At 39.9% G+C, this 12,916-nt stretch overlaps 1 protein-coding gene across 4 annotated transcripts in view; it reads left to right on the top strand.

The window, feature by feature from the left end:
* SLC12A2 (solute carrier family 12 member 2) overlaps nt 1-12,916 on the top strand; it is a 67,148-nt gene that overhangs the window by 20,044 nt on the left and 34,188 nt on the right. For all 4 annotated transcript variants that reach the window (XM_086630031.1, XM_086630032.1, XM_086630033.1 and 1 more), the window contains exons 2-6: nt 412-531; nt 2,621-2,696; nt 3,288-3,383; nt 5,238-5,377; nt 10,027-10,137. In XM_086630031.1, coding sequence (XP_086486157.1) covers nt 412-531; nt 2,621-2,696; nt 3,288-3,383; nt 5,238-5,377; nt 10,027-10,137 — 543 coding nt within the window. The remainder of the gene's footprint in view (nt 1-411; nt 532-2,620; nt 2,697-3,287; nt 3,384-5,237; nt 5,378-10,026; nt 10,138-12,916) is intronic.

Below are 12,916 nucleotides of genomic sequence, written 5' to 3'. Positions count from 1 at the left end.
AGTAAAACTTGCTGTACTGTAGAAATCACTGCATTTGAAATCTTGTAGCTCTTTTTCTAAAAGACCAGATATTTTTTTCTTAGAGCTGTAGAACTGATTCTTAAAAATATTTATTACTCTGACTGCTAACAGTTTGCCCTAACTGAAGCAGAATACCTAAATTGTCTGTGTAAGTTTGTATTCTCTGATGTTTGTGAGATGTGCCTCATGCAAGGAACATAAAGGAAAAGCTTAAAGCTTCTGCTGTGTCATTCCTTAATTTTTCTGTTTGCACAAGCAGACTTTTTTGTTGTTGATGGTGGTGTTTTGGATGGGTTTTGTCTTTTTTTTTTTTTTTTACAACATGAGTGTCAGATGCCCTGTCTACTCTCTTAATCACATAAAAAAGAAACTTTTTTTTTCCCTCCCAAGGAGCCCTTTGAAGATGGCTTTGCTAATGGAGAGGAAGGTACACCAGCTGGGGAAGCAGCTGCCACTTATACACCTGATAGCAAAGGAGTGGTCAAGTTTGGCTGGATAAAAGGTGTATTGGTAAGTCTGATGTATTGTACTTCTTTTTTGAGAGGGATTGTGATAGTGCTGTATAAAGAAAAGATTGAGAAATGTGAAAAATGCCATAATTTTAAGGGTTGCACGCGCTTGTACTGAATTTTAAGGAAGTAAATACTTCAAGACTTGAAGTTTTGAAGGGATCATGGCTTCTTAGCACACGTTTTAGAGATTTGAAGTTGCATAATTTCCTAGAAGGAAAAAGATTATGTATGAGTTCACACATAGTAGAAAAACTATATATGAATCTTAGCCGAAGAAGACAAAGGCAAATGGAGAGGATACACTTAATGAGTATTCACTTTAGATCTGTAAAGTTTTGGACTGAAGTGTTAGAAAACTTGATTTTTTTAATTATTTTTTTTAGAGAAGCAAAAAATACTGTGTTGAGGAAAGTACATACTGTATATGACAGAACTTGACTAGGATTAAGTATTTAAATTTTGTTGAACTTGTTACAAAAAGTCATCTTCTCCTAAGCCGTCAAAGTTTTAACACTAAATATAATGTAGTCATGGTGGAAAAAACTGTCTGTCTCCATTTGGAGTAGAGAAGAATAAAGGATAACATTTATTACAAGTACGTATTAACTTATTTTTAATATTTAATATTAAAATTAATATTTTAATTTTAATTGGGCAGAGAGAAACCATGATTAATATGTACCCTCTAAAGCTGTAAATATTTATAGTGGTGGCTGCAAATGCAACAATTGGTTAAATCATGCTGAACTAGAGCATTCAGAATATTTAGCTTCAGAATAAAGCTAAATAATAAGCTAAATAATAAGCTAAATAATAAGCTAAATAATAAGCTAAATAATAAGCTAAATAATAAGCTAAATAATAAGCTAAATAATAAGCTAAATAATAAGCTAAATAATAAGCTAAAGTTCAGAATATTCAGAACTTTAGCTCAGCAAGCTTCCACTGTGTATTAGCAACTTCCTTACAAGCCTTGAAGTAGCCATATTCTCTGCCTTGGTAGAAGGAGAGTGCCTGTGGTAGCAGTGAAACAGGTATTACGGGCTTCTATTACCCCAACCAAGGACAGAGTTGTTCATTTTAAAGCAGGTATGAAGCTGACTTTGAATTTCTCCAAACCCAAGTTCTCTACTGGGACTATTTTTGTAATTCTAAGTATTGAAGAGTTATGGGGTAAATGTTCCTGACCCTTTTCTTCCGAAGTATGTTTAAAAGTTTCAAGGAGGATGATCTCCTTTTTGAGTGGTTTGAAAGTTGCAGTTAACATTTCCTAGTAGGCGTAAGCTACTGGCTGAATATTTCCAGCTAAGGTGATTTACATTTTTCAGAGATTCAAAAAGTCTTTTGCAAACTCTTTACTTTTGTGGTTTGGAGAGGTCTGTGTCTCCCTTCTAGTCCTAATGACCAGCTAAACTTTATGTGGGATTGATACTGTACTCTTTAGGTGAAAGAGACCTAAGAGATGCTGTTAGGCTACTGTCTAAATTCTGTCAGTGCAAACTATGTTTTATTGGGGACTAGAAGCTTAAAATACAAGGATAAAAAAATAAACACCACCCCCTGAATTCTGATAGTGTGCAGCTGTGTTGTAAGATATAAAAGTTCTAGGACTGGGACGTTGTGGGCGTCGTTTGTTTATTCTTAAAAAAAGAATGAATTCACTAAAGCAATACCCTACTAAATAATTTTTTTGGGAAGCTTGTGAGAGATCTGAATTGGGGTTGTATACCTCACAGTCTTATTTTTAGTCATGTATTCTGTAGTATGAATTTTGGATCCTGAAGGTTAGGGTCTAAATTATTTTTATTTTTTGGTCAAGACATACAGTACTTCAATATCTGACACTTGTAGTAACTTTATCTATGTTCAAGGTAGCAACTTTTTAATCATATTTGGGTTCCTTTGTATTTTTTTTACATCAAACCTAAACTTGTCTAATTAAAAAAATCTATCCTTGTGAAATAATTTGAAAAGTGGTGAGGAAAGACTGCAAGGTAACTTTGATGTTAAAATCTGAAATGAAGAATTATTGGAAATGACTGCAGATGTAAGACCTAACCTATGTAAAATTTCTATTCTATCTTTAGGTACGATGTATGTTAAATATTTGGGGTGTGATGCTTTTCATCAGACTATCATGGATTGTAGGACAAGCTGGGATAGGTATGTGTGCTAATGATGTAATAATTTTATTTCAGTGACTTTAAAATGTGATCCAATGTTGATCCTGAGTTTACACTTTAAATGGGGGTAGAAAATGACCTTAATGTTGCCAGATTTTAAGGTAATTTACCCTTATCAAAGCTTTAAGCAGCATGAAGTTACTTAGGCTTTTTCATTTAGATACACGGTATGTAGTTTAAAATTGACCATTTGTAAGTCTTTTGTGAACTATAGACATAAACTTTTGATCTCTGATTATTAGAATCTGTGTAGTATATAAACAGTCTTCTTCAATGGCTTAACTTAGTATTGGACTGCAGAAAATCTCTCATCTGCAAAAGGCATGTGTCTCCTTGAAGCTCTAGGATACAGCTTTTACCCTGCTGGTTAAAGAGAACATTTATCCAGTTTTGTTTGTATCCTGGAAACTTCTCTGTACAAAAGGGGAGCGAAGAGGCCTTTTGCTTCAATATGCAGGACCACACACGCTAAATTTGTGTTGTATTTGCAAGACTAATTCTTTAAACAAAGATGATTTGTGCTTTTTAATAGTGCTGAACTTACACCTTTTTTTACCCCTTTTTCCAAAAGGTCTGTCTGTCTTGGTTATTGGAATGGCCACTGTTGTGACAACTATTACAGGACTGTCTACTTCAGCAATAGCCACAAATGGGTTTGTAAGAGGAGGTAAACCTACTTTCATAAAGCTTTTAAAGCTTTCATCACTCTGAAGCAAGCATCTTAAGGATGGAACCTCCAATTTATTTTCTATTTTTTTAGCATCAGGGAAAAACTACTATGGATGAAATGTAGGGAAGAGTTACTTTTCTGAGAAGCAGAGCCTTCCCTGTGTTCTGTATTTGACTAAGGAGTCATGTAGTTAATGAAAATTCAGTAATTAGCCTACTAACTTGGTTTGACTAGTGGCTTGGTTTTTCACTGTGGGAGAAACATTATTCTTAATTTTTAGAATAGGAACATTTTTAGAGACACATACCTAGGAATGAATAGAGTCTTAATATTCTTCTGGATCTGCAGGTTAAGAGTGGTTGTTAAGAGTTGCTAAGTTGGTTAAGAGTGTGCATGTGTGCTTGTATGTGTTCATGTCCTGAACTTACTAATGAAAAAATACAGCCTATAAAAGCTTAAGCTGTGTCTATGAAAGCATACACAAGGACATGTTCTGTTGTGATTTTTTTTTTTATACGCAAAAGAAATTCTTCAAACACTTGATTATCTCCAGCTTTCCTGGGGCTGATGGTTTTCATTTTCTTCCATGGTTTATGTGCTGTTGTTGACAATTCCTATGAAATAGTTTTGTAAGTTGTCAATGTCTTTAATGTGCTCAAACTGCTTCATGACATTATAAGGCTGCTACTAGTAGAAAATGTGGAATTAAAATAGAAGCTTATGAAATAGTCTTGATGAAAAATGAAGAGAAAAACCTTACTATCACAAAGTAAACAGACTCAATAGGAAGGATCAGCTATGAATCTTAACATTATGTCAAGCTTAGTTTGTAAATGCCCTTTCTTTTTTTAAATTGTGTTGTACATATTGAATTTTCCTTTTCTTATGGGAGCCTTGGGTTTTTTTTTAAGAGTTGCTCTTGCAAATAATACTTCATTAGAAAATTTGAAGTGCTGAATAGGGACAACTGTGGAATAAAATCAGTTATTCCTATGAAAATCTTAGATTACGGTAATATTTTTCTTATGTTAACATTCTCATTTGCAAAGTACGTCGCAGTTGGGTACCTACAAATGTTTTGCACAAGAACTTTGCAATGCAGTGAAATTAGGGATATCCTATTGCAAATTTTTAAAATGCACTCAGTTACTTCAGACTGTAGCTGGAGGATTTTGTTGCTTCTGGAAAGCTTAGCCTTAAGTTGGAAGAATGTGCCTTGGCTACATTTTAAAAACTTCTCTAATGCTGTAGATGTTCAGTTTTCCATTTGTCACATGGGTTTGAGATGTATTTGTCAAGCTCAAAAATAAAAAGAATAGGTTCTGAAAAACAGTGGCCCTGTGATTGTTTTGAGAGTCTCATTGGAGAGCAGAAAATTCCCTTGACAACAGAGCTTTAAGATACAGGTCATAGAGGTCTGGAACTTGCATGGATTTGTTACAGTCTACTTTGCCAATTTCTTGAGCTATAGCTAATGAAAATTTGTAGTAGTAGAACTAAGCACAAATGCTTTGAGTAGTTTGAAATGAAAAGCCCAGTAAAACCACTGCTTGTGGTTTACAATTTGTTTTTTAATTATAGAACTGGTTGCATAGTTGAATAATATGATGTGGTGCATAAGACAGGTGGTTATTTCCAACTGATGTCTTGTCTTAAAAACTTGAAATGTATTCCTGAAACTTCAGCATTCCTGTCCTTATAATGCTGAGGTTTGGATTATTTTCTAATACATCAGGAGAGATGCAAGAATAAATAGTATCTTGTTTGTATAAACTTCAAATTGCTGATTACTGTGTATTCTTAGGCTCTTTGATGTCATGGTGTTTTTCTCTTTTCATTTTTTTCTTTCAGGAGGAGCATATTACTTAATTTCCAGAAGTCTGGGGCCAGAGTTTGGTGGTGCCATAGGTCTGATTTTTGCATTTGCCAATGCTGTTGCAGTAGCAATGTATGTTGTTGGCTTTGCAGAGACAGTTGTGGAGCTGCTCAAGGTATATGGATCATAGTGGTTAGATTGATAACACTGTCCTTTATGCAAGTTTAAGCTGTCGTCTAATCATAGTATCATAGAATTGTTTGGTTTGGAAGGGACCTTTAAAGGTTATCTAGTCTAGCCTCCCTGCAATGTGCAGGATCAGGTTGCTCAAAGCCTCATACGTAGAATCATAGAATGGTTAGGGTTGGAAGGGACCTCAAAGATCATCTAGTTCCAGCCCCTCTGCCATGGGCAGGGACACCCTCCACTACACCAGGTTGCCCAAAGCCTCATCCACCTGGCCTTGAACACTTCCAGGGATGGGGCATCTACAGCTTCTCTGGGCAACCTGTTCCAGTGCCTCACCAGCCTCAGAGGGAAGAATTTCTTCCTCATATCTAATCGAAATCTCCCCTCTTTCAGTTTAAAGCCATTGCCCTTTGTCCTATCACTGTATGCCCTTGTCAAAAGTCCCTCTCCAGCTTTCCTGTAGGCCGCCTTTAAGTACTGGAAGGCTCCAATAAGATCACCCTGGAGCCTTCTCTTCTCCAGACTGAACAGCCCCAACTCTCTCAGCCTGTCTTCATAGCAGAGGTGCTCCAGCCCTCAGATCATCTTTGTGGCCCTCCTCTGGACCCGCCCCAGCACCTCCATGTCCTTCTTGTGTTGGGAACTCCAGAGCTGAATGCAGTATTCCAGGTGGGGTCTCCCGAGAACAGAGTATAGGGGCAGAATCACCTCCCTCAACCTGCTGGCCACACTTCTTTTGATGTAGCCCAGGATACAGTTGGCTTTCTGGGCTGCCAGTGCACATTGCCGGCTCATGTTGAGCTTCTCATCCACCTGCACTCCCAAGGCCTTTTCCTCCGTGCTGCTCTCAATCCATTCTCCCCCCAGCCTGTACTTGTGCTTGGGATTGCCCTTACCCGTGTGCAGGACCTTGCAGTTGGCCTTGTTGAACTTCATGAGGTTCTCACAGGCCCACCTCTCCAGCCTGTCAAGGTCCCTCTGGATGGCATCCCTTCTTTCCAGCATGTCCACAACACCACACAACTTGGTGTCATCAGCAAATTTGCTGAGGGTGCACTCGATCCCACTGTCCATGTCACCATCAAAGATGTTAAATAGCACTGGCCCCAGTACTGACCCCTGAGGAGCACCACTCATCACCGGCCTCCACTTGGACATTGAACCATTCACGGCAACTCTTCAAGTGTGACCATCCAGCCAATTCCTTATCCACCGAGTGGCCATCCATCAAAACCCTGTCTTTCCAGTTTAGAGACAAGGATGTCGTGTGGGACAGTATCAAATGCTTTGGACAAGTCCAGGTAGACGATGTCAGTTGCTGTTCCCCTATCCATCAGTGCTGTAACTTCATCATAGAAGGCCACCAGATTAGTCAGGCAGGATTTGCCCTTCGTGAAGCTGTGTTGACTGTCACCAATCACCTCCTTATTTTCTATGTGCCTTAGCATAGTCGCCAGGAGGATCTGCTTCATGATCTTGCCGGGCACAGAGGTGAGACAGACTGGCCTGAAGTTCCCTGGGTCTTCTTTTTTTCCTTTTTTAAAGATGGGTGCAATGTTTCCCCTTTTCCAGTCAGTGGGAACTTCACCAGATTGCCACAACTTCTGAAATATGATGGATAGTGGCTTAGCAACTCCATCTGGCAGTTCCCTCAGGACCCACGGATGCACCTCATTAGGTCCCATGGACTTGTCCACCTTCAGGTTCTTTAGATGGTTTCGAACCTGATCTTGTCCTACAGTGGGTGGTTTTTAATTCTCACAGCCCCTGCCTTTGCCTTCTGTAACTTGGGCTGTGCAGCTGGAGCTCTTGCCAGTGAAGACTGAAGCAAAGAAGTCATTGAGAACCTCAGCCTTCTCCATATCCTGGGTAGCCAGGTCCCCTGTTTCCTACTGGAGAGGGCCTACGTTTTCCCTAGATCTCTTTTTATCACTGACATATCTATAGAAGTTTTTCTTGTTGCCCTTGGTGTCCCTGGCCAGATTTAACTCTATCAGGGCTTTAGCTTTCCTAACCTGATCTCTGGTTACTCGGACAATTGCTCTATATTCTTCCAGGCTACCTGTCCTTGCTTCCACCCTGTATAGGCCTTCTTTTTGTGCCCGAGTTGGTCCAGGAGCTTCTTGTTCATCCATGCAGGCCTCCTGGTGTTCCTGCCTGGCTTCCTCTTTGTTGGGTTGCACTGCTCCTGAGCTTGGAGGAGGTGATCCTTGAGTATTAACCAGCTTTCTTGTCCCCCTCTTCCCTCCAGGGCTTCATCCCATTGTACTCTACTGAGGAGATCCCTGAAGAGGCCAAAGTCTGCTCTCCTGAAATCCAGGGTAGTGAGCTTGTTGAGCACCCTCCTTGCTTCCCTAAGAGTCTTGAATTCTACCATTTCATGATCACTGCAGCCAAGGCTGTCCTTGAGCGTCACGTTCCCTGCCAGCCCTTCTTAGTTGGTGAGAACAAGGTCCAGCGAAGCACCTCTCCTCGTTGGTTCCTCTACCACTTGGAGAAGGAAGTTATCATCCATGCATTCCCCATGCATTCCAGGAACCTCCTGGATTGCCTATGCCCTGCTGTGTTGTCCTTCTGACAGATATTGGGGTGGTTGAAGTTCCCCATGAGGACCAGGGCTCATGAACGTGAGGCAGCTCCTATCTGTCTGTAGAGGGCCTCATCCACCCGGATCCACCCTCATCCAACGTGACCTTGAATGTTTCTAGGAATGGGGCATCTACCACCTCTCTGGGCAACCTGTTCCAGTGTTTCACTGCCTTCGCTGTAAAATTTCTTCCTTATATCTAGTCGGAATCTACCCTCTTTTAGTTTATTATCCCTTGTCCTATCACAACAGAGCCTATTGAAAAGTCCATCCCCATCTTTCTTACAAGCCTCCTTTTAGGTGCTGGAAGGCTGCTAGAAGGTCTCCCTGGAGACCTGTCCTCCAGGCTGAACAACTCCAACTCTCTCAGCCTGTCTTCACAGGAGAGGTGCTCCAGCCCTTTGATCATTTTCATGGCCTTCCTCTGGACTGGCTCCAACAGTTCCATGTCCTCCTTGTGTTGAGGACTCCAGAGCTGGATCACAGAATCACAGAATGTTAGGGATTGGAAGTGACCTCAAAGGATCATCTAGTCCAATCCCCCTGCCAGCGCAGGACCACCTAGATCAGATCACACATGAACGCGTCCAGGCGGGTTTTGAACATCTCCAGAGAAGGAGACTCCGCAACCTGTCCGGGCAGCCTGTTCTAGTGTTCTGTTACCCTTACTGTGAAGGAGTTCTTCCTCATGTTTAAGCAGAACCTCCTGTGTTCCAGCTTATATCCATTTCCTCTTGTCCTATCATTGGATGCCACTGAAAAGAGCCTGGCTCCATCCTCATGACAGTCACCCTTGACATATTTATAAACATTAATGAGGTCCTCCCTCAGTCTCCTCCAAGCTAAAGAGACCCAGCTCTCTCAGCCTTTCCTCATAAGGGAGATGCTCCACTCCCTTCATCATCTTTGTGGCCCTGCGCTGGACTCTCTCAAGCAGTTCCTTGTCCTTCTTGAACTGAGAGGCCCAGAACTGGACACAATATTCCAGATGCGGCCTCACCAGAGCAGAGTAGAGGGGGAGGAGAACCTCTCTCGACCTACTAACCACACCCCTTCTAATGGTGTCTCACCAGAGCAGGGTGGAGGGGCAGAATCACTTCTCTCGACCTGCTGGCCACACTTCTTTGGATGCAGCCCAGAATACTGTTGACTTTCTGGGCTGCAAATACTCATTGCCATCTCATGTCCAGCTTTGCATATACCAGTACTCTCAAGTCCTTCTGCTCAGGGCTACTCTCAATCCCTTCAACCCCCAACTGGTATTGATACCAGGGATTGCCCTGACCGGTTCAAAGACATGGAATGAGGTACAAGGTTACTAGTGATAGATCAGTAAAATAATACTGTAATTCAATAGCTTTTTGGTAAAAAACAATTTATCATTGATGTCAAATGAAAACTTCCCGCACTGTTTATCTCCCTGAAAAAGTAAAATCTATAATTTGTGGTAAAATCCAAGCTGGCTTTTGAGAAGAAGAGTGGCAGATACATGACGCAGAATCAAAAGTTGTTAATTACAAGATTCTTATTAGTGAACTGTTTCTTGTAAGTGATACTTGTTTATATCAAGCTCATATTCAGAGGAGTTCTGCTTATTAAGAACAATTCTTTAAGTTAAACAGAACCAAGTATTATTTGCCTGTTGGATTTTTGGTTAAATGTAATACTGAGAGGAACATTTTGTGTATAGGAAGAAGTTTGGCATACATTAAAAGAATTGAGAGTAATAGTGAGCAACAACTGGTAGAGATGCAAGATCGTAGCAGTTGCCTCGCTAATTAATCTAATTCTCTGACAGTTGAAAACAGGCTTTTCTCTCTGGGGATGGGCTATGAATAGGAACGATCGTTTCCATTTAGAAAATTCAATGATTTAAAACAAGGCAAAACCCAAATCACTTGTGTCCGTACAGAGAATTTAAAATGAGTGAATTTGTGGTGTAGAGGTTATCTCTATTAATAAATTACAGTCCATAAAATGCTATTCTGCAATAGGGAAGATAAGTGCTTGATAAAGTGTATGACTAATTTTCTTGTTTATTTTATTAGGAAAATGGAACATTGATGATTGATGAAATGAATGATATCAGAATCATAGGGGCTATCACAGTGGTTATATTGCTGGGTATTTCCGTTGCTGGAATGGAATGGGAAGCGAAAGTAAGAAACTGTCACCTTTTTTTTCATTCTCTGCTTCATAATTTTGATTTCCTTTACTACCTCCACTGTTTGATTTAATTTTAATATATTTAGTGCACTCAGTGTTGTATGCATGGTATGCTAGAAATCAGCCAGTGGGCAGTTTTTATGTAATAGCTCTCTGTCTAGCACTAGCATGTGCAGATCTGGACAGCATTTCAGACCTTAGACCACTTTGCTCCACTAGAAGCTTAAGCATCTATGAGAACCTACAACCCAATGTAATCTACTCTTAATGACACTGTCAAGTAGGTTAACAGTTTTACACTCTTCTGGCCAGCTGCATCACAACAAGAAACGGTTAAGAGCATTAGCATGGGAATTTTCTCTTGCTGGGAACTTCAGATGAGCTCTGTGGATGGAATATACAGGGCTGGAGCTGAAGCCAATCTAAAGTTGCGTAGTCTGTGCTTACTTAGAAATCAGTATTCTTACCTTCCCTTCCACTCTTTTCTGGTTTTGTTCTCACTTGGAAACAGCCGGACAGTGTGATGCAGTCTGTAGGCCCAACATTGAGGAAGGTTGTGAATATCGGTGGTGGTGAATGTGTAGGAGGGGAAACCTACTTTCCTCACCTTGTTGTGGCTGCGCAGTCTTAGGTCAACTCTGGTTGTGGAAACAAACACATACAGATCCTAAGATACCTTGATAGAGAGGTTGCCTTATTAATTTTCTGCTCTGCAGAAAATTTCTAGGCAGTGTAGCTTGCTCACGGATTCCTGCACCTGGTTGGCTTTTTATGAATACACGTCTGTAGTGTGCTCAAAAGTAATTGAGAATAGCCTCACTTGATCTCTCTTCCCATTTGATGTTTGGTTCACAATAGCTCCTACTTTCTGCACTGAGAGGCAACTGAAGGAGCTTCTTCATTAAGTGTTACAAAAGTTTCTTATACTCCTGCATCGAGATGATAATGATATTCATAAATGAAATGAGAGTATTTTTCTTATTGTTACTTTCAGCCCTAGAAATAAGGATCATAGAAAAAGGAAGTGAAGATCAAGTGCGTTACTTAGATCTACTACAGGGAGAAAAGAATGTACAGGAATTGACTTTAGCATGTACTTCATCGAGCAGCATACTTCTGTAAAAATTATTCACCTTTTTCAGATAGTCCTTCACTGTCTATAACTTCAGTTTATAATGGTATCTTTAGTCACTTGACTTCAACAATACTGTTCTGCTTAATCTTAACCGTTCAGTTTTTGCTTTGAAGGAATTAGTTGTCATTAACCCTCTGACCACTGTCACTTAAAATAAATATCTTGCCTTTGCTTTGTAGCATGAGCAATTCTGTAACAATAGCTTGCAAATAAATACCCCTGTTGGCTTCATGTTTCTGTATCAAACCTGAACTGTGGTATCACTGCAGTGTCATCTTTGTTAAGAAATAGGTAATTTTCAAAACTCCTGTGCTTAATGCAAAAATCCAGCCTCATTGGCTTGGTTTCTGCATCATGGAAGAAGGCAGGTAGGAGTGATGGTGAATAACCGAACCTGTCAAACAAGCACTTCATGTGGCTTAACATACAGCTTAGCATAGCAAAACAGTAATACTTCCCTCTTGGTTAAAGTATCTATGATGTTCTCCTATCCCTTCCCCATGATTTAGAGAATGCCTTGGAAAATAGGACAAGGGGAATCTATAGTAATGGCTTTGAAGCAGATCTAAAACCTAAGAGAGACAGGGATTCCAGAGAAGCCTGTTTAAAAAACGATTTTTCAGAGTTTGTGATCTCTTATTGCTCAGCTCCCTGTGTTGAAGTCTTAGAAGCCCATTCTTTGTCTGAGACTTTTGAATATAAGAAAGATACTCAGAAAGTGCTCTTGACTTCAGGGAGAAGCCTAGATTTGTTACTGGATAAATCCATTTGTGGCAGTTGCATTGCGGTAACTTCATGTTGAATTCTCTGAGCTTACTGAAGACTTCTCTAAGCACCCAGCTGCATCCCTGTACCTCTCACCTGTCCTCTAGGCTTGGCAAAGGAGGCATCTAACTATGATGCACAAACTGGTTTCTTCATGTGGCCTTCTAACTGTTCTTGGCTGTCATGCTCTGTTATCACTGTAGTACCCTGTTTACTTGCAAGGCTGAGTGAACTGAAAGCTTTCTGTAACAATCAGCAATGCCACAGTGCTATTGCGTATCAAGTTCTGATTCTAGGCCTGAAAAGAAAGTCGAACTGAAATAGCTTCCCTTGAGCCACTGGCATGTGCCTTTGTAAAGAATCAAATAACACAAAAGATAACAGGATAGTGTGGTTGCTTATTTAAATGTAAAACCTGAACTGTCTCTTCAATGCCCAGTTTATCTTTACTCACACTTTTGAGGCGTTGGATGGTTTAAGGTATTTCTTGTTACAAGTGTAGAGTTTATAGTGGTTTTGTTGAACAGTGGCTAAAAATCTAGGTTGTAATGAAAAAAGTCTCAAGAAAACTAGAAAGTAACAAGTAATTGTGGTATTCTGCAATTTAATTTCATAAATAAGTGTTGAAAACATCAGAATGCAACAAAATAATGTCGTTTGCATAAAATAGCAAGCAAAAGCTGTTTGATTCCTGATGTGATAAAATTTTTAGTAAATATTGCATACTAAAGTATAAGGCAAAGTATTATAATCACAGTTAATAAGGCAGTACTAGCATTTGTGTGCGTTTAGCTCTTTTCTTGTGAATTTCTTCAATCTACTCAAATCTATTCTTTCTGGAAAGCTTGTAGAGAAAATAGTTCTTTTAAATA

This window comes from Tauraco erythrolophus, chromosome Z, assembly GCF_009769465.1.
Source record: "Tauraco erythrolophus isolate bTauEry1 chromosome Z, bTauEry1.pri, whole genome shotgun sequence".
NCBI lineage: Eukaryota > Metazoa > Chordata > Aves > Musophagiformes > Musophagidae > Tauraco > Tauraco erythrolophus.
The sequence above is the reverse complement of the archived record's forward strand: the minus strand, read 5'-3'. Positions and strand labels throughout refer to the sequence as shown.